Source organism: Chlamydomonas reinhardtii, chromosome 2 (assembly GCF_000002595.2).
Source record: "Chlamydomonas reinhardtii strain CC-503 cw92 mt+ chromosome 2, whole genome shotgun sequence".
NCBI classification, from domain to species: domain Eukaryota; kingdom Viridiplantae; phylum Chlorophyta; class Chlorophyceae; order Chlamydomonadales; family Chlamydomonadaceae; genus Chlamydomonas; species Chlamydomonas reinhardtii.
Genome location: NC_057005.1, coordinates 8,864,664 through 8,888,121, shown reverse-complemented (window position 1 = coordinate 8,888,121; position 23,458 = coordinate 8,864,664). Strand labels below are relative to the sequence as shown.

General features: G+C 60.1%; 1 protein-coding gene across 1 annotated transcript; it reads left to right on the top strand.

Annotated features, from left to right (window-relative positions):
* Positions 1-6,553: 6,553 nt before the first annotated feature.
* CHLRE_02g142667v5 (uncharacterized protein) lies at positions 6,554-10,316 on the top strand. Its single transcript, XM_043060179.1, has 3 exons — positions 6,554-6,690; positions 6,961-7,107; positions 7,445-10,316. The coding sequence occupies exons 1-3, from the start codon at positions 6,642-6,644 to the stop codon at positions 7,483-7,485; spliced, it is 237 nt and encodes a 78-aa protein (XP_042927926.1). The 5' UTR covers positions 6,554-6,641; the 3' UTR covers positions 7,486-10,316.
* The last annotated feature ends 13,142 nt before the right edge of the window (positions 10,317-23,458 follow it).

Here is a 23,458-nt window from a genome sequence, read left to right as displayed (position 1 = left end):
GCAGTCCCGCCACCCCGCCGTCTTCCAACTAGTCATGTCTGGAACTCCCGCCCCTGTAACTTGGCGTTCTAAGCAGACGCGGCCGCTTGCTGCCGGGCTGCCTCCTCCGGCCGCTTTGCTTGCCGTTGCTTCTCTTCGGTATCATTTTTGGCCCTGTCTAAAATAGAAAAGAAATCATCCACACGCGAAGACCAAAACTACTCGAATGATCGAACCCTGCTCGAGTGGTACTTGAATCTCAGGTAGCGTTCAGCTTTAGTGTGCGTAAGAACAGTATGTATGTGTGCCCCGCTGGGCTGCGACTCGGCTGCCTACAGGGGAGGGGGGTGTGCAACTCGGCCTGGATCCAGGTTCGCGCTGCATGGGACCCGGCCAAAAGGTGTTCGGACCCCTCCCAAGGAGCTCCCGGCCATTCATTTGTGTTTGTAAGACAACTGTATAGTCATTAGAACTGATAGCGAAGGGCCGCAGGGCCCCCTCCAACATTTCGAGGGTTTAGAGCCATTCCTGAGCGATTTCATGACTTGACGTGTCCTATGGCGTGAAATAATAATAATAATAATATCTACGCAGGGCACAGGTGCCCGCGTGTCTTAAGGAGGAGTGAGACAAGCTCACCCCACCATTGGAAAACTTGATTTCCCTACCCCGGCTCCCCTGCGCGGGGGCCGCCATTGGCGGTCCCCTGGGTGCGGCCTCCCGGGCGGCATCGGGTGTTGGCAATGCCCATCTCTCGCTCTAGCCGGTAGTACAGGTTTGCGGTGCCCCGGAGTGTGGTGACGCCATGCATGTGGAGACGTGTGCAGCAGGCCTTGGCTGCCTGCGGTTTGGCTCCTAGGTCTTTGAGGAGAGTTTCAAGGGTACGGGGGACAGTGCCACCGTGTCCCAGTGTAATAACGTGCTTGGTATCGTAGTGCACGGTCCACCCTGCAGCTCGCATGGCAGTGGCAAGGGTGGCATGCTGTGCTTGTTTTTGAATGAGCTTCTCGCTGTGGTGCAGGTCAGAGGTGTATCCAACTTCAAGGATGTACACTGGGTAGGCCCCTTTGTTGGCTGGTGGGGATGTCATGAAGCGTTCTGCTTCGGACCGGGGGAGGTTCGGGATAAACAGAATGTCAGGCCGCATCCTGTTGAGGTCTGCAGCGGGCACTCGCGGGCAGAGCCATGACGGCGGCCGCATGCCCGCACAGTACTCAGGCAGTTCAGCTCGGGAGGTGGCATCCATTATCATGTAGCCACCACCGTTGTGACCATGGTGTAGGCATTCGGCAATCGTCCGCACTGCAGTGTTGTGTTTGGCTATCCTAGCGCCAACGAGTTGGGGGTGCGCGCAGTGGCCGGCAAGGTGACCTGCGGTGCCACGCTCTGGGTCAGATCCGCGGCTGCGCTGGGTGTGGGCACAGAGACCACATTTGTCGCTGTCTCGTAGTTTAAACAAAGCCAGCCGGGCCGGGCAGATGAGGCCTCCCTGACGAGCATTCTGTATGAACCGGCGTAGGCCGTGGCTGGCGTCCGAGTTCGTCATGTACGCGTTACTGGCGCGTGGGTCAAGGCTGGGTGCTGCCTCGGCCCATTTCTCAGTGTACAGGGTTTTGTTGGCGTATCCACCACGGCAGCTGGGGGCCATTGCCCTGGTGAGGCCCCGGTTTAGGTCCGACACGTAGTGCGTGGCTGTGCTATCGTCGTCCCTGGTGACCGTGAAGGTCGGCCACCAGTGCCGGGCGTGCGGGTCGTTGTCGGCCGGTTCGGATAAATCGGCGGGTTTTTCCTGGGTGGCGACGGCAGCCGCCCCTTTATCGGCTTCCTCGTTGCCGTGTAGCCCGGTGTGCGAGATCACTTTAATCAGGGCGGTGGGTGCGCCCCGGGCGTGGCGTGCATGGAGCAATGCCACGACTGAATCCAGGAGGTCCCGATGTTTACTCAGATGCAGTCGCCGAGGCTCGTTAATTGCTCGTTTGATTAGGTACAAGCTTGCAACAGAATCTGATGCAATAGTGAGCTTCTTAGTTGCAAATTCTTTACCTTCGCCACCAAATTCTGCGAGGGCAGCACGAATTGCTGCCAGTTCAGCTCTCGTAATAGTGTTTGTGCACCCAGCGCCATTTGGATTCACGTAGACAACGCGAGAATCGCTGAACCAGGCGCAGGCGCCGGCAACCTGGACTTCTTTGCCATTGTCAGTTTTGATTTTGCTTACCGAACCATCTGTCCAGACAGTGCCATTCACGTCGTGGGCCAGAGCATGGTGGGTCTGGAATCGCGCGTTAGGAAAGCGTCGTGCTTCGTCAGCCATGGCGTGTATCGTCTTTGGGTTAGCGTGCTGGTATTTGGCTTGCTTTAGAAGTGAGTTTGGGAGGGCCGGGCAGGTTGGGGCCGTGGCCGTGTGTGTCCACGTGCGCGGGTCGCTGATGTGCGTGGGTGCGTTCGCCCCCCGTTTCAGTGCGTCCACGAGCCGTTTCAGGCGGGGGGCAAAGCACTGGAGTCCGGCGGGGTTCCCAACAATGACCAGTCGGAGCCCCTTCTGGCGTTCAGCCTGGGTGTTGGTGCCAAGTCCTGTGTCAAGGCCCGCGGTGCCCGCGGACCAGTTGGCCAGCTCGTGGCAAAGTGGGTGTTGAAGCCACTGCGTGTGGGGGAAAGTGGCCGCTTTGGGGAGCGCCAATACAGTAAGGGTTGGTTCCTGTGAGTCACGCATAGCCTCGGCGCATGCGAGGGCCCACATGAGCGCCTTCCGTGCGTCGTGGGGGCTAGAGGGGGGGTGGGCATATTGCAAGCCGGTCCATGCGGTCTGGTAGGCATCGTGCAGTGCGCCAAAGGCCCCATCAGCAGGGTCTCGTGTCCAGTATTCGTGGGCTGCAATGGAGGAGTTTAGTGGGGACGCAAACATTTCCCGAATGTGTACTGCTTGTGTGACCCGCAGGCATTGGACGATGGCTGCTACTGTGCCTGCCGGCAGCGACACCTGGTGCATTGGCATGGCCTTGCGGTCCTGCTGCGCCGGGTCATAGCGGTAGCGCATGATGAGGGCAGCGACCGCTTCCTCAAAGGCGTTGGGCCGCTGGTTGCCGGTGTGCCTGAAGCGCTCCCACAGGGTAAGGAGGCGGGGGTAGGTGATGGTGCCCAGCCAGCGGCCACTGGGTTCATGGACGTGCGCCTCAGCTGGGTCACGGCGGGTGCCACCAGTGGTGGTAATTGTGTATGCTCCGGGGGCCACAATGTCCTTGTAGGGGTTGCACGGGCTTGTGGTGATGGTGGTGGTCGTGCGGATGTCACGCGCGCGGGATGCGGTATCCAGGGGCTCGGCGTCGTGGCGGCCTTGGCGCTGTCTGGCGGTAAGGTTCCGATCAGGTGCGGGGCGCACTGTTCGGGGCCGCGGGCCTTGGTTGGTACCGTTTGCTAGCCGGGTTTTGCACTCCTCCAGTAACTCCTCCCATTGTGGACTGTGTTTTAGGTCCCGTTCACGGTCCGTGCTCGGCGCCCACGTGACATGTCGTAGGAGTTTGGTCGTCCAGGACGAGAATAGGGGGGCCCCAGTGGGCTGCGGTGCTGCCGGCTCTGCAGCTTGGGCAGGCTCTTCAGGTGAGATTGCGTGGGCTTGGGTTTCAGCCGGAGGCTCAGCCTCGGTCTGCGCAGGTTGTGGGCATGGGCGCGTCGCAAGAGGGTGCTTATAACACCTGGCATTCTGGATAGTTGCGTAGCCCATGCGAACAAAAGCAGAGACAATGCCGGCCGGGCAAATGGACGGCTTCCACTGCACCTTCCAGTATTTTTCACGTGTCCCAGAGGTGTCCTCTCTGGCTTTGCGCTTCCGTGTCAGTTCTTTGTCCGTGACAGTTTGTTTGTTTTCGCTGTGCAGGACCTGTGCCAGTTCCTGTCCGTCATTGTCCAGGGCGTAGGTGAGTTGAGTGTCACCGTTAGTGCGGTTGTCGGCGGGCCTTGGGACTAGATCGTGTGTGATCCTTGCGCGGGCCAGTCGCCAGCTGGGACGGGCCCCATGGCCTCCCGCAGCTTGCACTGCCGGGGCGGTCAGGGGCGGCGTCGGGCTATCGGCGTCCATGGGGTCGTTGTGAGCGGCAGCCTGGTTGACTTCCATAGGCAATCCTGTGTTGTTCAGATACTCGCTTATGGCGTTGGGTTCGGGGTTGGCGGCATTCGCCGTGAGGCGGGTTGTGAGGGCGGGTGGTAGCCCACGGCGCTGTTGGCGTGGTTCGACAGCATGTGCAAGGGAGGGTGGGTCTTGTGGGTGTGGGTGGCAGATCCGCATGTGTCCTGTCATGTCTTTGGCGAGCGCCTGGAATACCGAGCATGCCGTTTCATATCCCCGCGTGCCCACCGGCAGGCTCTCATCGCCGTTGGTGAGCCGCAGGGCATGGTTGATGGCGGCGCGGTCCCCGGTGAGCAAGTCCTCAGGGGTAGTGCGTGTAGTTTCTGCAATGCGTGCGCGTTGCGCTGCATGTTTTGTAACGCGCCGTGCGCGTGTTTGGTTCTGTGGCCGGCGTGTTGTAGCCGGCTTGCGGGCTCTGGCCGGTGGCCGTAGGGAGGGTTGCGTTGCCCCATCAGCGGGGACTTCCGGTGCAGCAGCACCTTGTGCGCCGGGATGGGCCTGGGCCGCCCCTGCTGGAGAGGGGGGGGCTAGGTCGGCGGGGGCTTGCGTGGTGTTTGCTTGGGCGGGGGGCGCCTCCGGGAGGGGCTGCAGGTACCGGTCGAGGGGGTTGGCCATTCCGAGAGGGAGGGGGTCCGCCCTCATGGCTAAGGCCACGATTGCGGCCACGTCGGGCAGTGCACGCTGTGCGGTGGTCAGGGGGGCAGGGCTGCCATGGGCTGGAGCGTTTTCCCCTGCACGTGCAGCCATACTGAGAGCAAGGCTAAGCCTGTTCAGGGCTACCTTGTGCTTGTGCCGGACCCGGCTCGCTCCCATGTGCTTCTCGAGGTCCGAGCTAGTAATCAGGTGTTTGCCTGTGTTGCGGTCCACCAGGTGGCTCAGTTCGAGCCTCAGGTCCGCAAGAGGGAGGACGTATTCAATGGGGAGAGGTTCGACGCCCCGGGCGTCAGCTTCTGCCTCAAGGGCAGCGGCAATGGACCAGGTAGGCGCAGTAAAGGCAGACCCATTTTGGTACAGTGTGACACCGTACTCTTTTGCCAGGGTCATCTGTTTCAGCGTCGTAAGGTGGTGTGACCTATGGGCTGGGAGAAGGTGGGCCTGTGTGGGGCCAGCTATGCTTGCCTGGCGCGGCAGAAGGGCTCGGGTTACTATCCCAAGACGGCCCGAGTCATTTAGGGCAAGGACCAGGGCTCGCTGGGCCACGCGCGCGTATTGCGGCAGGAGGGAGCCCAGGCCCAAGCCGTATTCGTCGGCGGGCAGGAGGGAGGTCCGGGTGGGGAAGCTGCGGGGGAGTCCGTAGCAGCGCTTTGCAAAACCAGCCAGGGTAGTGTCGAGCGTTGTTATGTCCTGTTTTGTGAAGGGCATTGCTGCGAATCCATATGCAACTGTGGTGTGCACGCACTGTTGTATCATGCGCAGGCGTTGTGCCGGTGTCGCCAGGGATGTGGCAATGGCTGTGCCCTTGTCCTTCACAGTCTCGGTGACTCTTGCGACATGTGCCGACCAGTCCAGCGAGAACGTGAGCTGCACTCCCAGGTACTTGTACGGCTGGGTCGGGGGGAAGTACGGGACAGGGGTCGTGCCAATCTTAATTGTGTTGGTCATGTTGCGGCGCATGGCGGCAAGGGTAGCTTTTCCTGTGGGCCCGTCAAGGTTGGGGTCCGAGCGAGATTTGTCGTGCCAGATGGCGGTGGTGGCACACTTGGTGTGATTGACACGCAGGCTCGCCCACTCGGCGTAAGATGCGATTTTGTCACATTGAACCTGCAGGTCGTCGAGCGAGTTGGTGAGCGCCGCCAGGTCGTCTGCGTACGCGGCGGCACTGCAATGGTACTGCAGGTTTTCGCTGGGGGTCAGGCAGCCGTAGTGGTAGCCCCGTCCGCCCGCATGGAGCCAGCGGACAAGAGGTTCCATGAACAGAATAAAGAGCACAGGTGAGAGTGTATCCCCTTGCACGGTGCCTCGCTCTATAGGAATGGCGGATGTGCTTCCGTGTTCGGTGCGGATGCGGGTGGTCGCATGTGCATATAGGTTGCGGACTGCGCGGATCAGGTCCGTTGGCAGCCCAAGGTCAAACATAATTTGTAGTAATCGGTCCTGGTCGATTGTGTTAAACGCGGAGCTATAGTCCACGTATACCGCATAGACATCTTTTCCAAACAGTGCGGCATCCTCAAGGGCATGTACTAAATTTAGGACCTGCCTTTCGGTGTTGCAGTAGGCACGGAAGCCTTCCTGCGCTTCACTGAATAGCTGGAGGGGGCCAGCCAGTTCGCCAATGCCCAAGGTAAGCATGGACGTGTACAGCTTGTAGCAGGTATTTGCGAGCGCAATGGGCCGTTTGTTTTTTATGTCCAGGGCGTCTCCAGGTTTGGGGAGTAGCACGGTCTCTGATGCGGCCCAGGTTTCAGGTATTTGTGACTTGACGTACATGATTTGCAGGATACAGTGGAGGTTGCGCTTCATGCCCGATGGCAGGATACGGAGCAGTTCGTTTGGGATGCCGTCAGGGCCTGTCGCCTTGTTTCTGGAGAGGTGAGAAATGCACTGCTCAAAATTTGCCGTGTCTGCCATGCTGGGGAGCATGGAATGTGTGTCAGGGTGCCGGTTGCGGTCCAGTGTGAATTGATCTGTTGCGTCGGCTTTCTCAAATGGGTAGCCGCGTGTGGCGTTGCTGGGTAGTCGGAAGTCCCCAGTGCGGGTGCCGCGTGGTGGGGCGGACAGCTTTCGGAAGTGGGTTTCGAGTATGGCGAGGATGCTGGTGGAGTCAGTCGTCACCTCCCCAGTTTCTGGGTTCCGGACCGCTGGGAGACCCCGTTCCATGTCTTCCTTCTGAAAGATTCTCTTGTGCCCCTGTGCAGGGCGCGTGGCCAGGGTATGTTGCAGCGCTGTGGCAGCGGCCTCTCGCTGGGCTTTGGCGCGGTCCGCCACTAGCTGGCGGTGCTCGGCCTGGCAGGCCTTTATTTCGTTCCGCAGCTTTGCCGCCGCATTGGCGGCGTCTACCTCAGGTAGGGCCTGGGGCCCTTGCGTGAGGTTTGTCAGTTGTGTCTTCAGGGCCACTTCCTTGTCCCATAGGGGCTTTAGCACCCGTGCGGTGGAGCGTGATGCGTGGTGTTTGCCAGTGAAGGGGGCTTTCCGGGTGCACTCTTCAAGGAGGCATGTTAGCCCGGTGTCCAGTGCGGAGGCAAGTTGTTCTGCAAGTTGGTTGATATCGGCCTTCTGGATGCTCGTGTCCTGCGCCAGGTCTCGGTGCATGACGCTGGCGGGGTAGCCTGTGGGGTCCATGCTGTGCCTTGTGAGTGCATGTTCAATTGATTGCGTTGCCTGCCTTGTTGCGGAATGCAGGTCGGCTGTTGCTTCCACAAGGGCTTCCTCAAGGCGGATAGCTGCGGCGGCCAGTTGCTTTTGTGTGACAGGCAGTGCGACCTCGGCCCATCGTTGTTGGGTCTGCTGCTGGGGGACTGGGTTCCGGGCGCCGGCCTGTGGTGCCGGCCATAGCTGTAGGTCCGCGGCTAGTAACTCTGCGTGGACTGGTTTGTGGTCAAAGTTGCCTGCAACTGTACTGGTGTATTCACGCGCTTCTGTGCATGCAGCGCGCGTGGCAGGGCATAGGAGGATGTCATCGATGCGACTGTGGTATGGGGCCATGCCCGGGCGTGTTTGTTCATATGACCATTCGGCAGTGGTAGTGGTGTCTCCGCGGATAGGGCGCAGGCCACTATCGGCAAGGAACCGCTGGTGGGCCCGGTCCGCCGTGTCGATGGGGCTGTCACGCTCATGTGCTCGGGCGACGGCATTAAAGTCTCCCGCGGTGACTAGGTGGTGTTCGCACGCGTCCGCCCGGCCCACCACCTGCTGACAGTATGTGTAGATTGCCTTGCGGGTTTGCATGTCTTCTGGTGCGTAGATGCCCAGTACAGTGAGAGGCGTGCTCCCGGGGGTCTTAATTTGAACGTGTGACACATAGCCATGGAGTGTTGGTGGGGGCGTGTGGTGTGTGACACAGCCGAGGTCACTGTACCGGGCGGAGATGGCCACCGCTACGCCAGCGCTACCGCGCGCTGTGGCCGCGCGGGGAGTAGTGCTACAGTAGAGGCGGTATCCTTCATTTCGGAAGGCTCGCTTGATTGAGTCAGTCTTCCCTGTCAGTTTTGTCTCGGTTAGGACAACTATGTCGGCTTTCCATTGGGCTAGGTTGCAGAGGGTGAAGCTGAGGTTGCCGGGTTGGCCGGTGGACAGAATTTCTGAGAGCAGTCCCCGTACATTGTGGGTCACGATGTGTAGGGTGGTGTTGCTGCTGGGGGGTCTCGTGTTTGTGTGTGCCTGGTTGGGTTCCATGTGAGCGTGGTTGCGTGCAGTGGGCCGTACAAGCCAGTTAAGGATAGTTTGTCGGGTGCCTGTCGTGTTGAGTCGGGGTGCTATGCCGGCATTTGCATTGTGTGGCTGCGCGGGTGCGGTAGTGTGGGGTGCTGCATGCTGTGGCGCCCTGTGTGCTGCCCGCAGCGGTGAGTTGTCTTGGGCATGTTGAGCTGGCTCTGGTGCCGGCCTTCCTGTGGCGGCGGGCCCTGTCTGCACGGGTCTGGTGGCCTCCATGTGGGGTGGCGGGCGTGGTGGCGGGACGATCTCACGGAGTTGCCCAAGTGCGTCCTGAAGTGTTGCCGTGTCAGATGCACGCACCGCGTCAAGGCACCAGACCTCCCCATCAAGTGTGTTCCAAGTGTTGTCGTGTAAGACCGTGTTGTGGATAGGGCTGTTCACCGAATCTATTACTCTCCATTGTCCTGCTTCGTAACGCACAGCAATTGTGTGTCGCACAGTGTACTGGTGGACGGTAAAGCCGCGAGTTCGGGCGGCTACCGGAAGGCTCTCTAGGACCTTTTCTTTGCTGATGTCGCCGTTGAGTCGCGGAAAGTGGGTTCGGCGCATAATCAACTTCCTGTTGGGGTAGGCGAATATGTTGCTGATGGTGGCATTGTGGTACAGGTAGTGGTTCAGGAGAAATTCGCTGAAGGCGCCACTGTTGGGGCAGTAGCATTCTTTCCAGAACAGGGCATTCGGGTCTTGCGTGGCTGTGAGGTGAGCGTGCACTCGTTTAGCGTAAGAGAGGACATCCAGGGGGTCGAGCCATGCGAGCCCCAAAGAGTTGTTGAGGGCGTGGACACTGCAGAAGTGTTGCCGCTGTGTTTCATGGTATGTGGTGTTGGAGTTTGGCGGCCAGTGCAGTGCGGCTGGTGGTCGGATGTTCACTGCCGCATGCGTGCGAGGGTCGGCGGGCGCCGGCGGGGCTGTCGGGTCTGTGGGCAGCGCACCTCGCAGTGTTGGCTTGATGTAGGGCATTGTGTGTGTCCGGTTTACTGCATATGTAAGCGTGAGGAGAGTGGTTGCCTGGCTAGCAGTAAGTAGGCCGGTGACCAATGCTGGCCCCCAGAGTGCCGGCTGTGCCGGTTGCACACTGCAAGGGTCCGGCAGTGTGAGGTACAGGTTTCGCAGGATGATGGCCATGGCCGTTCCCCAGAGTAGTAGCTTCCGCCGGGCCCAGGTTGCAGAGGCTATCTGCCTTGTCACTTGGACCACATAGTTGAGGAGAGCTGGGAGACAGAGGACGGGTAGGATGGATGTCACTGTCAGTGCGAACAGGAGACCGAGGGCTGCGGGGATGGCGGTTATCCCGAAGGCAAGCGCTATTACACACAGTGGGGAGAGAGCAAGAGTGGTGAGTGTGGGACCCCATAGTAGCAGGCTGAGGATTGCACCGTTTGCATAGATTTCCGTGTTGATGGAGGTAGTGTGGGTTTCGGTGTGCAGGAGGTGGGTCCAGAGCATATACATGGCCCCTGTCGCGGTGATGATGGCGAGGCTGACAATGGCTTTGTCAAGTATGGTGTGTAGTGCTTTGCCAGTCTGGGCGACTGTCTGGTAGGTGGCGAGTCTAGACAGGGTTGCAAGGTGTGTGCCCACTCTGATGGCGATAGCATGGCTGTGCATGGCTGCCCGTACATGCCCTGCTCCAACCCAGTGGAGGTAGACGGCAAGTGCAAGGTGCAGGCGAAGAAGCGGCGAGTTTTCCCAGGAGGCACTACAGTTGTGGGTTGGTTGGGGCCCGTAAGCTGTTTCTGCCATGGAGTGCAGTGCCGAAGCACCGGAGCGCAGCATGGTTCCTCCATGCCGACTGCCCAGGTCGCCCAGCGCAAGCACACTCGTTAACAGGCTCTCTCCAAGCAGCCCGATTGTCTTACTCGCATATGGACGGTATACTCCCTCCGCTGTGCATAACTTTCTCATGCCACTCCTGCATGCCTGTGCTATTTTCAGATTTGTAGAAAGGAGTCCCTCCCCTACCGGTTGCAAGGCAGTTATCATCACATTGCGTATGTTGGTGCATCCAGGCTTTGGCTTAACCTTTGCGCGCGACAGGAGTCCGCTAGGGCTTCGGTATTGCCTTCGTTCGGAGCTTGTCGGTTGTGGTTCTGTGAGCAAACTCGCATTTTCATAGAGCTGGGAATTAGCTGTATAATACTGGAGGCCAAGAGGCTCGGCTCGACCCCTTTCTGGGACGTCGTTGGCGAGCGGCTCTGAGGCAACTGGTATGTGCTTGGAGCTTATAAGCTCCTCAAAAGACGGGTGTTTTGCAGCAGTTGGGCTTTGCGAAGGTCTCTTTGGCGACATGCCGAAAGGTTCGGCGCCAGCACGCTTGCCAGCTGTGTAGCACGTCGTGTGCAGTATACTGGTATCAAATATGCCTTTCTGAGAGCAGCGATCCGACAAGAGCGTCGCGTTCGCGGGGTTCGAGTGTACTGTGAACATCGAGTGCGCAAAGCTGAAGTTCTCCCTCCACACGCTACCGTGTGCGTGGTTAATTCCATGTGTCGCAATGGAGCCATCAGTGTGGCTTAGGGCTGGCAGCTGTGCGCCAGTTGCCCGGTTGGTGCAAACATGCGAACATCCCCCTTTCGCAGAGCTCTCGGTGCAGGTCGTGAGACCTCTTGCAGACCACTTTTGGATTGGCATGGTACGGTCATGGTTGCCCAATAGCACGAAAGCGCTGGAATGCCGGGGCGGTCCCCGGTCAAACCAGCGGTCGGCCGCGGCAGAGCCAGACTCGTTCCCAGCCGTGGTCGCGTTGGTTGTCAGCATGCAGAGTGCAAAGCATATCAGAACGCAGATACCTGCGGACTTTCGCTCCACCTTTCGCCGAGCAACCATTTTCCACATATTTCCTAGCGACGAGCTTGCGAGGTTGGTAAGAGGTGTATTTGTATGCATTCTAGTCTTGTAGTGGCGCCGACCTATGGGCGGGCCTTTGGGCTGAGTATGGCGTGAAATACTGAAATGAACTGGAACGCTCGTTTCGCGGGGATCTGGCGTGTCCTGGAGGCCCTGGGCGCCCTGCGAGCGACGGTGAGACCAGGGGAGAACGGGGAAATGGACCCTTTGCGGGCTCGCTGAGCCTCCTAAGGAGCTGCCAGCGCCGACCTAGGCATTTGCATCCCAATACCATGTCCCAGCGGGGGTGGGTGCGGCCTTAGGAGGCCAGGAGGGTGCTGGTTGGGCCGTTTCCAGGACCGCATGGAAAGGCCCCCAGCGCGGCACAAGCTCGGGTGGCGTCGGCTATCGCTCCTTTCCCTAGGTTAGGTGTCAGAATGGAGCCAACTGTATGAGGAACCAGAAGCGCGAATCCCGACCATGTTTACAAGGAGTATTAGGCCACACGCGATGTCCGGCGAAATGTGATGGTTCAGTTCACAGGGGGCCAAATCGTCGCAGCCATATCACCGCGCCTGCACGATTTCGATATGTGTTGGCGGTACTTTGGCCATAGCGCGCATGCCGGGGTCCTTAGAGGAAGGCATTCTTCCCCACCAGAATGCAGGCGCAATTTTGCATGGCGGGCATCGCGCGTTCCTAGATATCATGTGCTTAGGTGTCAGAATGGAGAACATGTATATGGGAGCCCATAGCGCTTTCCAGACTGCAAAAAGGTTCGGCGTAGTGTTCACACCAGATGTCCGGGGACTTTGGGTGCACGATGGGACCGGTACTGGGCTACACCGGGCTGTCCCTGGCATGTGGGTTGCGCTCTGATGAGCCTGTGATTGCGGTCCAAGATGTTGTGGAGTGCCCCCGAGGCTTTGGTGGGTGGCCTCCTTTGTGTGCAGGCTGGTTGCTCACCCCCGCCCGCCTCTTCCCCCCTTGTACCGCCCCCCACAGTTCTTCATTCTGTTCCTGGTTGTCTGCGCCGAGCCCGTCTCAATGGGAAAGGTTGCGGAAATGCGGCGGAGGCACTGCTACACCTGTGGCATGAAGGTTTCGTCCAGGGGCTTCATCAGCATCGGCCGCAGCAGCGATGGCCATAAGCCGGGTTGGTGTAACGGCGGCGAAGACTGCTGCGCTTTCACCGTGGCCAGCACCAGTGTCCTCGGCTCGTGTCCGCTGCACACACATGCAGCCCATTACTCCAGCTACACGCCAGGCGCAACGCTGCGTCAAATCCAGCCTGTTTCGCCACCTGACCGGGTTGGCTGGAACGTTTGCTTTGAGTGCGCAGAGCACAACAAGACTGTGACCGCGGAGATGCAGCACGAGTACGAGCTGGAGCAGGCCCAGACGCAGAACCCCCTGCAGCGCCAGCACAACACAGCCAGCATGCTGCTGGTGGCGGGACTTGTGAACGCCAGTGTTGCCGCCAGCACGGCAACGCAGGCGCGGGCCTTCGGCACAGAGATCCAGCCGAGGCCGCAGCAGGTGCTGGTCAACGACAGCGGTGCGGCTTCAGGGTTGCAGCAGCAGCCGGGGCTGAGGCGCAGCCACCGCAGGAATGCGTCCAGCGTCAGCGGCATCGACCTTGCCACCTTTGATCCACCAGATCTTCCAGAGAAGCCTTCTGAGAAGCCATTAGCCACATCGCCTGCCACTTCAACGCCACAGCAACTGCCAGCTACCGACGGCGCCACCTCTGCTGGTAGCGGTGGCAGCACCGCTGCCCCAGAAGCAGTGCCAGTGGTGGCGCCAACAGTAGGGCCAGGGCCAGTGGCGGAGCCAACAGTAGCGCCGCCGCCTGCTGCAGCTTACACGGGGGGCCGCACTACGTTCCCGGTGTGGGAGAGGTGGGGCGACACACTGCCGGCGCCTGAGGAGTTGGTTCTGTACCGTATCCTTGGCGGGCACTTCTCAGACAGTGGGCTCACTATGAAGAGGGCACGGGGCAGCAGCAGCAGCGCTTTCTTTGCGAGTGCGGCTGCCCTCTTCAGCGAGATCGCGGGGCTGAACGGCAGTGACAGCGAGTACAGCCTGACACCGCGACAGCTCGCCTATTTCGTGAGTACAATCAACAAGAGCACGGGAGTGCACAGCCGCAAGCGCTCCAACATCTTCGCCAGGCAGACCGCCATCTTCGCAGCCTCTGCCCCTGGCGCCCACCTGCTGGAGCTCGCGTCGATGCCGCAGGTGAGCATGGCATTGTTTCGGAGTTGCTTCACATGGGTTCGTTGCATATGCGGGGTTAGCCGTGCGGGGTGTGGACATGGCGTGACATGTACAATCTGGGCGGCGTGACTGCAATCTGGGTCGGCACTAGGCACGATGCACTTCCAGCGTTCACGGTCTGCTGCAAGCCCTAACGAACCCATTTGTAAATGACGCCACCAACAGGCGCTTGATGTCCACCGCAACGTCACGAGCGGCGCGTTCTCTCCCTCAGCTATCATGGCGGCGGCGGCGCAGGCCGCGGCCGCCTTTGACGAGCTTGAGTGCGTCAGTCCAAGTGAGCGACTTGAGAGCATTCGTGCCGCTTTCAGCCCAGCTTCCAAGGCGGGCTGGAAGGACTGGGATACACGGGTCACGTCCGCGTGGTCCTGTCACCTGGTACAGCAGCCCGTGTCTCACACCGGAGACAAGCACCTGCGGTTTGACTGTACGGTGGGCAGCCATTACCACAACAGGCTCAGCGTCGTACTGGCCTCTAACCTGGGCTTCAGCGTGCAGCATGCCCTGGAGGAGGTTCAGTTGCCAGCAGATGCTCCCAGCGCGGGCCGGCTGACGACCCAGGCAGCCCTGTCCGACCTCCTCCTCTACCTTCAGAGCTGCCGCCCCTGCTATGGCGGCACGTCGGCGGCGGAGATGCGTGCATACAAGGACCAGCACACAACCCCCAACAGTACTGTGGACTCGCTTCCCCTGCAGCGCTTCAGTATGCAGCCGCGTACCACCATCTATCCCGCGGCCGGGCGCCTTGCCCTGCCGACCGACGATCCGCTGTGGCCCACCAGCTACGAGGAGCGGCAAGTGCACTTCAGCACCAACTGCAGCGGCCTCGTCAGCGGCGCAAGCTGCAGCTCGCGCTGTACCAGCTGCCACGCCCACGCCCCGTCCCTGCGCGCCACCCTCCACCGCAGCACCGTACAGCACCGCCTGGCGGAAGCAAAGGCGGGTGCCACCGCCGCGGCAGCTATGTCCGCGGCAGCGGTGTCAGCTGAACGGTACGAGCAGGCTCTGAAGGATTCGGAGGAGAAGATTGTGGCGCTGCGGGTTCAGGTTGTCCAGCTCAGCCATGAGAAAGCCGAGCTTGGCCAGGAGCTAGCGGCAACCCAGGAGCAGCTAGCGGCAGTCCAGGCGGAGCTGGAGGCTTCACGCGCTAAGATGACGGAGCTATCAGCAGGGGAGTCGGAGGATCTAGTGACGCTGCTGCAGCATGAGGGCGTTCAGGCTCACATGAAGGAGAACCCCGGCCAGGCTGCATTTTGGAAGGACCAGCTGGAATACGTCCGCCGTGCACGCCAAGGCGGCAAGATGGTGAACGGCATGCGCTGGCACAACAGGTGTGGCAGGCGTTGTGGTGTGGCACGGTGCGGGGCGGGTTGCGACGCGGCACAGTGCAGCGCGGTAGGGCGCGGCACGGTGGGGCGGGCGGCCGGGCGGGGCGCGGCAAGGCACGGCGGGGCGCGGCAGGATGGGTCGGAGCGGGCAATCCTTAGTATCACCTAAATGCTGGTGTCGCTTTCGCTCGCCCCCTTGCCATCTCTCCCCAGTACGCTGCAGTTCGCGCTCGGGCTGCTGAACCAGGGTGGCGCTGGCCTCTATGATCGTATCAGCGACCAGCTTTCGCTTCCGTCCATCAGTCAGCTCCTGAACTACAAGGGCTTCACGGCGTGCGGGTCTGGATGGCACCCGCCTGTGATGGAGCAGGCAGCGGAGCTTGTGAAGATGGCTGGCGCGCAGCCTGACGGCGGGCTTGCCTTTGACGAGATGAAGATCAGCAGCGGGCTGGTGTTCAACATATCGACCAACTCCTTTTTGGGCTACTCGGACGTGGACGTGGGCACTGAGGCGCAGCGCCTGCACCAGCTCCTGGGCGGCAAGCCGCCGCTGCCCTCAGCAGCTGGCGCTGCAGCTATGGGCGGCGAGTCAGCGCCGCCCCCAGCTCTGGCAACTCACGTGTTGCACCTGACATACACAACGCTTGGCCCCCAGACCGTCCGGTAGGAAAGAGCGCGATGCTCAATGCATGTTGGAGGCTGAGGTACATGGGTAGGGCTCGGGTGCATCCGCCTCTTTTGTGTCCACCGATCACCAATTTGCGTACTTGCTTGTTTGACTGCCCTCAGGGCTTCCGTCGGTTACTTCTTCACCAACGGCGTGTCAGCTGTCGAGCTTGCCCCGCTCATCTCGCATGGCATCACGCAGCTGCGCGCGGCTGGGCTGCGCGTGCACTACACGGTGTGTGATGGCGCTCCTGAGAACCGCAAGTGGATGGAGCTGATGGCGGACGAGGAGCTGGCGAAGCAGGTCGCGGAAGGTACGCGCTCACGTGGCGGGCGCGACTAGCTGCCGTTGCTACATGTTGCTGAGCCCATAATAAACAATTGCCTTGCTGTTCAGAATGCAACATCACGATGCCGTCGGCCAACCCTACCGCGCACCTGCGGTGCTTCCGCGACCCGGCCGATCCAACGCTGCCCATCATTATGCTGACGGACGGCCCGCACCTCATCAAGAAGGGGCGGAACAACATCGAGCGTAGCCGCAGTGGGACAGGTATGGGGACGTGCCGTACCTGGGGCAGTATCTAGTCCATGCTGCGCGTCACTGATATGACCCCCCTTTAAATTTGATCCCCATTAACATATGATTTGGTGCGGCACGCTGTGCAGGTGCACACGGACGTAACACCGTGGAGATGCTGTGGCCGGATGACAGTGGCTGGTTGGAGCTGAGCTGGCGGGATGTCCAGACAATTGTGGAATGGGACATGCACCACTCTCCACAGCTGATGGCGCATGTGAACCACAGCCACATCCACTTGACCAGCTGGACGCGCATGCGTTGCCATCTGGTCTCGCAGCTTTTACGTGGGCTGGAGGAGTTTGTGCACTGGGTTGACACGGAGGGATGGAATCCCGCCGGCGCCGCACAGCCCACCGGCGCCGCACAGCCCGCCGGCGCCGCGCAGCCCGCCGGCGCGGCACAGCCCGCCGGCGCGGCACAGCCCGCCGGCGCCCAGCCCGCAATGGCTGGCATGCGGTCCATGCGGCGGGCGGCTGCAGCCCAGCGCGCACCTGCGGCTACTGTTCAGCTGGCGAAGCCAGTTGCCGCTACAATGGAGGACCGCTGGAGAGCCGCCGGCTGCCATCAAGGCTGCTGCTCTGCGCCTGCACGGCTTCGTCAGGTGAGCGGTTGTAATTCCAGGGCCAAATTCTACAGGGCTATTTTCATACATTGGTTGAACCCCCGTTCACAAGTTGCTTGATCGCTGTATTGCTCTGAACACGTCTGAACACGTCTCGCCGTCACGCCGTCACCCACAGGCTGTTCAACAGCACGATGATGTCGCTTGAGCGTGTGGAGCCCATCAAGTCGGCCGACGACAGCTTCCTGGTGCAACTGCTCAGGAATGGCGAAACCGTGTACAGCTGGCACGAGAAGCTCCGACAGGACGAGAAGGACAAGAAGCTGCCCACCACTGGCACAGGTCGCACGGGCCTTTCTCAGGAGTGCTACAGCGACTTTCAGGTGAGGCATCCCTCATTTTGGACTGGACTGCTGAGTCGGTGGCCACACAGCACATGTATCGGAGGGCTTAAGTGAATGTCCCCCCACTCTGGCCGCCGTCCACACAGGTCACATGCTACGGCGTCGTTGCCCTGGTGCGCAGCTACATTAGCAAGGCGCCTCAAGGCAGCCCGCCTCGGTCTGTCTCTCTCGCGACACTCAACCAGAACTGTGTTGAGAACGCGTTCTCGCAGCTCCGTGGCCATGGCCAAAACCGCTGTCCGGACGCGCGGCGCGTGATGGACGGCGAGCAGCACTTGCGCACCAACGAGGTCCTTATTGCCGCCAACCTCACTCGGGCCCAACACCAGCGTAACGGCTCGTACGCGCCAGCGTCCGCATCCAGCGCTGGCAGCGCCAGCGTGGATGCAGTGGACAGCCTTCTACGCTGCCGGCGGCGGGGCCCAACCAGGGCCGCAGCGGCGTCCAGCACCTGGAGCCTGTCAGATCTGTCAAACAGCACACAGCCTACTGGCGACCAGCCATCACGGACGGCTACCGTTGCTGCCGCGGCTGGACTGCGGCAGCTGGTGTGGCAGGACCTGGTTGGCACCAGCATCTTCAACGCACACCGCCCGGCAGTGCCCCAGCTCACCGCGGCTCTACAGCCCGACTCCTGCGTCAGCCATGCGTGGGAGGCGTACTGCGCGTGGCTGCTGCCTGCAATGGAGGACGCGCTTGTGCAGTCGAACGGCACTACAGCTGCCACAAAGCATGTGTTTGGCGCACAGCATGCTGCGCCGTGCTACCATGCCTGGAGCTGGCTGTGCGCCCAACCGGAGGTTGGCCCAATCAGCAGGCCCCCGTTCTCGGCCACAGCGGCCCTAGTGCCTGCACGTGGCCGCAACATTACTGCAGCAGAGCCGCCGTCGGTAACCATGGCGGACTGGCAGCAGCTGGGGCAGTCAGCCTGCCTTGTCCACAGCTACATCTTCGCGGCCGCTGCACGCGTGGGGGTGCTGCGCGGTTTGCTGCTACCAGCGGCACAGCCTGCGGCGGCCCCCTCAACAGGGCGTTCTAAAAAGCAGCCGCCAAAGCAGCAGCAGGCGTTGCCGCCCAAAGAGGCCACGTTCGAGCTCTTCAGCAACCGGACCGCCTGCAGCCGTGTCACGGGCTGGGCGCTGCACAGCACCTTGCAGAACGCCACCAGGTCAGCCAAGCGGTCCAAAACCGCTGCAGCTTCGTCGCAGGCGCGCCTGGTGGAGGAGCTGATCGAGGCGCGCACGGATGGCTGCTTTCGGCGCAGCTTTGACGACGACCTGCTGCCAAGCCTAAACCTAGGCCGCATTGTTACCCCGAAGCCTTCCATTGCAGACTTCTTCGAGGGCTTACAGCGCGGCCTGATTTTGCACGTCAAGACCGCCAGCAGCGTACTGCGCGGAGGCCCTCTGGTTGTTCAGGGGTGGATTGATGAGGTGCGGTACGACCCTGCGGCCTGGGGCGGCTTCCAGGCGGCGTGCGCGTCCGCAGGGGTGTCAGTGCAGCCCGGCAACGGGCAGCAGCAACAGCCCTACTCGCTCACCGACCTCCGCGCTTTGATGGGCGTACTGGTGACCAAGTACGTGCACGCCAATCTCGAAGGGCTGCTTCGTCACCTCAAAGTGCTGGTACAGGCCGACAAGGCTAGTGACCGGGCGCTGCGGGACGAGAGGCGGGCAGATGCAGCTACAGCGGCAAAGAAGGGCAAGGCGACCACAGCGGCTGGCGGCGCAGACGGCCAGCGTCGTGGCCGCAAGAAGGCAGCGCCAGCAGCAGAGGCGCCGGAGGAGGAATCTGCGGACGAGCCCGACAGCGCAGACAGCAGCAGCGACTGTGACTCCACCTACGGTGACGACTTTGTCTGTCAGCTGTGCAACGAGCCGGAGCCCGCAGACGCAATGCTCTTGTGCGACAGCTGTGACAAGGGCTACCACAACTTCTGCCTGACACCCAGGGTGGACGGCATCCCGGAAGGGCAGTGGTTCTGCCCCCACTGCGCTCAGGTTGCGGCGCCCGCAGCTGCAATCGCCCGCAAACGGGCTGTGGACGCTGTTCCAGCGGAGGCAAAGCGGACGCGGCCGGCGGCAGCAGCAGGCGCGGAGCGGAACATGGCGGCGACTGGCATGGATGCAGCGGCTGCTAGCGGAGCTGTGGTGGCAGTCGGCGTCAATGCGGGGGCAGCCGGCTTGGCCGCGGCGGCAGCCATGGAGCCCGTGGCTCCCAAGCGCGGGCGCGCCAAGCGCGGGCTTCCCGCAGAGGCACCGCCCGCCCAGCGCGAGGGAGCGCGCAAACGGCTGCCATCTGTGCGCCTGAACGACTGAGTACATATGCATGGGGATTGGTTACTGATGTCGTAACCACCGTAGGGACTAGCAAGATAGAGCTGTGATGGGCATAACCAATTCTTTGCAGGCTTTTCGCATGTACTATAAATAAACAAAGCAGCTGCCGGCGTGTCGCGCACGTACGGCACGTGAACGGCATGTGTGCGGGACTTTGTAGTGAGGACTGATCCGATGTGTACTCGGTTTTGTATGTTCATTAGTGTAGCACATCACTTTCCCCGGTAGCTCAATTGGTAGAGCATGCCGCTGTCACATGGCAGACCCAGGTTCGAATCACGGATTCGGCCGGGTTGAGGCTGACAAGTATAGATGCAGGTTCGGATCCTGCCCGGGGAACCGAGTCAGTATTCCGGTATGGAGTCCGCGGTACTGATGGAAGCGTTGTAGCGACTCTCTGGGTTCGGATCCCATTGTTGCAACGTGGAAACTTCATGATGGCCGAATTCGGAGAGTTGGTAGGCCGATAGGTCCAGAACTTCGGTTCCTATGGACTGAGTGAAGGTGGATGCGTGGGGTGCCTCTTGCCAAGGTCCCACAGAGATACGGTAGGGTTAGCCTCGATGGGACTCTTCCTTAAGGCACGCGGGACCTTGGTCCGTGCGTAGGTATTATTATTATTATTAGTATTATTATTGTAGCACATCACTTACGGCATGTGCACACGACACTGCACATATATGGCTGTGTGCACATTATTTGACATGGTCAGGTTGCGACATGTCGACATGTGAAATGCGACATACAACATTGCGACATACCAAGACTCGCCCACATTTGCATAGCTACGCGTCCTGAAGCCCATTTAAGTAACATCTCCCAGCTTTGCGGCGGTGTATTGCGCTAGCGTAGCCACAAGCTCCTCCCGCTGGCCGCACCCTACGCCACGCCACCACCACCGTGGCAACCGAGACACGTTTTGTTGTGTGCCACGGCGTTCCACGCTTACCAGAGGCATATTGAATGCATGCACAATATGTTTGGCGGGTTTGGATGCGTTTGGGCGGTATGTGCATTATGTCGCAATGTCGTATGTCGCAATTCACATATCCACATGTCGCATCCTGACCATGTCAAATAACTTGCAAGCTGCTATAGCTTCGCTTCGGGAACGGGTGCGTATGCAACCTTGAGATTCAATGCAAACTTATGGTATGTTATGCATTCATGGCAAGCATTCTCATATATCTTAGAACCAGGGGAGCCTCCCATGCCTAGTACTGCACAGTGCAGTATGGAGTCAGATGGTAGTGAGCAAGGAAGAGAGTAAGGCCGTGAAGAACGCCGTGGCTGGAAAGTGCAGTATGGAGTCGGAGATGGAAATGGAGTGAAGGATAGCGTGGCTGAGAGTGGAGCATCAGCACAGCATGGTAGTGATGACAAGGTTTATGATTTGTACATGTACACAGAGGCTTACAGTGGAGTTTAAGTGGCTAAAGTTATCAAGGTGCGAGCAGAAGGGGTATTGAAGGTGCAAGTGAAGGTGGAAGTGAAGGTGAGCAGGTCATAGGAGACAGTCAGAGGCAGCACGCCCCTGGCCAGCCGAGGGACGCACGCAATGGGCATCATACGACCTGTCAGTATAGACGGCCATATGTGTTACCGTACATGCACGAGGGGGTGGGCATTACATGCATAGGAGGTGTCACAGTTATCAGCGTAGGTACTCAGGGAGTCCGGAGCAGGACCTCAAGAGTCCAGAGTCCCCTGGCCAGGAGTTGCATACCTGCGCAGCTCTGCTGGGCTCGCGCACAAGCATAGTGGAGGCATGTAACGAATTTTCAGAAGCATAATGTGTTTCACGGTTGCGGGCTTCACGGTTTGCGTCCAGGGGTAAAATGCCAGGTCAGGGGGCCCTCTCCTGGAAGCGCAGGACGCGCACCCCTGTTAACACCAATAGACACGGACCAAACCCCTGAATATGGCATCTGTACATATGTCTAGAGCGGACGGCAGGGGCCGCTGGCTTCGGCGGGCCTCGGAAAGGGCTCCAAAACGGCCATTCCCGCGAAGGGTCTGCATGGCATCGGGCATCGCCCCTGAGGGGCCGCGCCCGTCGCTTTCTGGAGGTCTCATCAGTTTCATAGTTAGCGGAAGAGCCTTTGGGTTGATTGCAAGCAGCCGGAATTTCGCTCGTGGTGTTTCCAGTGCACGCATTGTGTCGATGGCCGGCCCGCTATATGGACTGGTTTCCGGCCCGATATCAGTTCTAATGACTATACAGTTGTCTTACAAACACAAATGAATGGCCGGGAGCTCCTTGGGAGGGGTCCGAACACCTTTTGGCCGGGTCCCATGCAGCGCGAACCTGGATCCAGGCCGAGTTGCACACCCCCCTCCCCTGGCTGCCTAGTTCGGCCGCTTCAATCGAAGCTTCACGTACCCTACCATGCCCCGACGCCAACCGCGCCACACGCGCACATTTGTGCGCCCATCTTCTGCACTACTTTTTCATAGCCCAGGAATCCAGCTGGCCCTGCCCAATAACCGCAACTAAGCCGCTACCTGTGCGGCTAGTCCCCCCTCACACCTCACACCCTCTAAACATCTACACCGCCCTCACACACCCGTGCTAGATACCTACACCTCCCTGCCGGTTTCCGCCCACCGCGCATTCCCTAATCACAGCTATCTACGGGTCCTCTGGAAAGTGTGACGCATCCTATGCGTCGTCGCGGACAGCGCGATTTCGGCCCAACGCATTGACACAACCGAATGATCATAGCTTCTTCTATGCGTGATCTTGGTCCCAGGGCGCGAGAGCGAGTGCAGCGTATGAACGAGGACAGTAACTGCGCTTCATTGTCAGGCGCGACAATGCACGTAGCGATAACTTACATTGCAGTTAGCAGGTAGCACAGATAAGGTTGTCTGAAAGCACTAGAGCATGAAAATGCAAAGCCAACTCGAGCGACCGATCGCAAAGGCGAAATCTTCCACGTAGTTGACGAGAACACGTATCCATGCATATCGTTGATGTATGCAAAAATGCACAATTGCGAACGTTGGCGGGAGGTGCCACCTCGGCGACGCCGACTTCGGTCCCCCCCCCCCCCCCTCCCCCTCGCCCCCCCACCCTTACTCTGCTTTGTCCTCCGCATGACAGCACAGCATGGCAATGCCGCATGCCCATGTCCTTCGCCAGAGGCTGCACGGTGCTCAAACACCCCCCACCCCCCCACCCCACCCTTTCCCCTGCTGTGTTGTCTGCGTGGCAGAAAAGCAACGCCGCCTGCCCCTATCATGTCCCGCTAGAGCTCGGGTAGCTGGGCTCAGGGGCTAAGTTAGCGGGCCCCGGCCCCCGCAGGGGGCGCGGCGCACCTGTACGTTTCAGAACAGGGGGGTCTTGCCAAGTTGGTAAACACACGGTCCCGGCCCCCGCCGACTGCGCGCAGCCATTATTTAAGCCATCCATTACACGAAGCTATTGTACACAAGGTAGAAGAGGCCCCAGCGACAAAGTTCCGATACCCGACTCAAGTCAGGGAACGTCGATCGCGAAAGTAACTGAGGCTAAACCATATTTCGCGCACTCTAACGCATAGAATGGTGTCCGATGCCTCAAGAAAGACGATTCTTTGGCCGATTTCATCGCACAGGCTGGCGCTGGTCCAAGGTAACTATCAGATACGTAGATTGCTTCAATCTCAGCACTTATGTACCTGTCAGGAGGCCCGTAGGCGTGTAAGCTGCGAGCGCGAGCACATGTCCTTATTAGTGCCGTGTTGGCTGCCCCACAACGTGAGACCTATGAAGCTGAGACTCTGTTATTATTATATTTGCAAAACGTGTAAGGCTGAACGGTTTCGCCGCAAGGGCGAACTTGAACTTACTTCGCGACGTCCAACCGTCCAACGTCCAATGCACAGCCCCGACCCCCCAGCACCGGCACCCAGATCACATTTTACTTATAGTGGAGTCCGTATCTCGCGGTGGGGTACGGTATGACGGGTTTTGTGCGGGGGGGGGGGGCAGGGTGCGGGGCCAGGGGTTC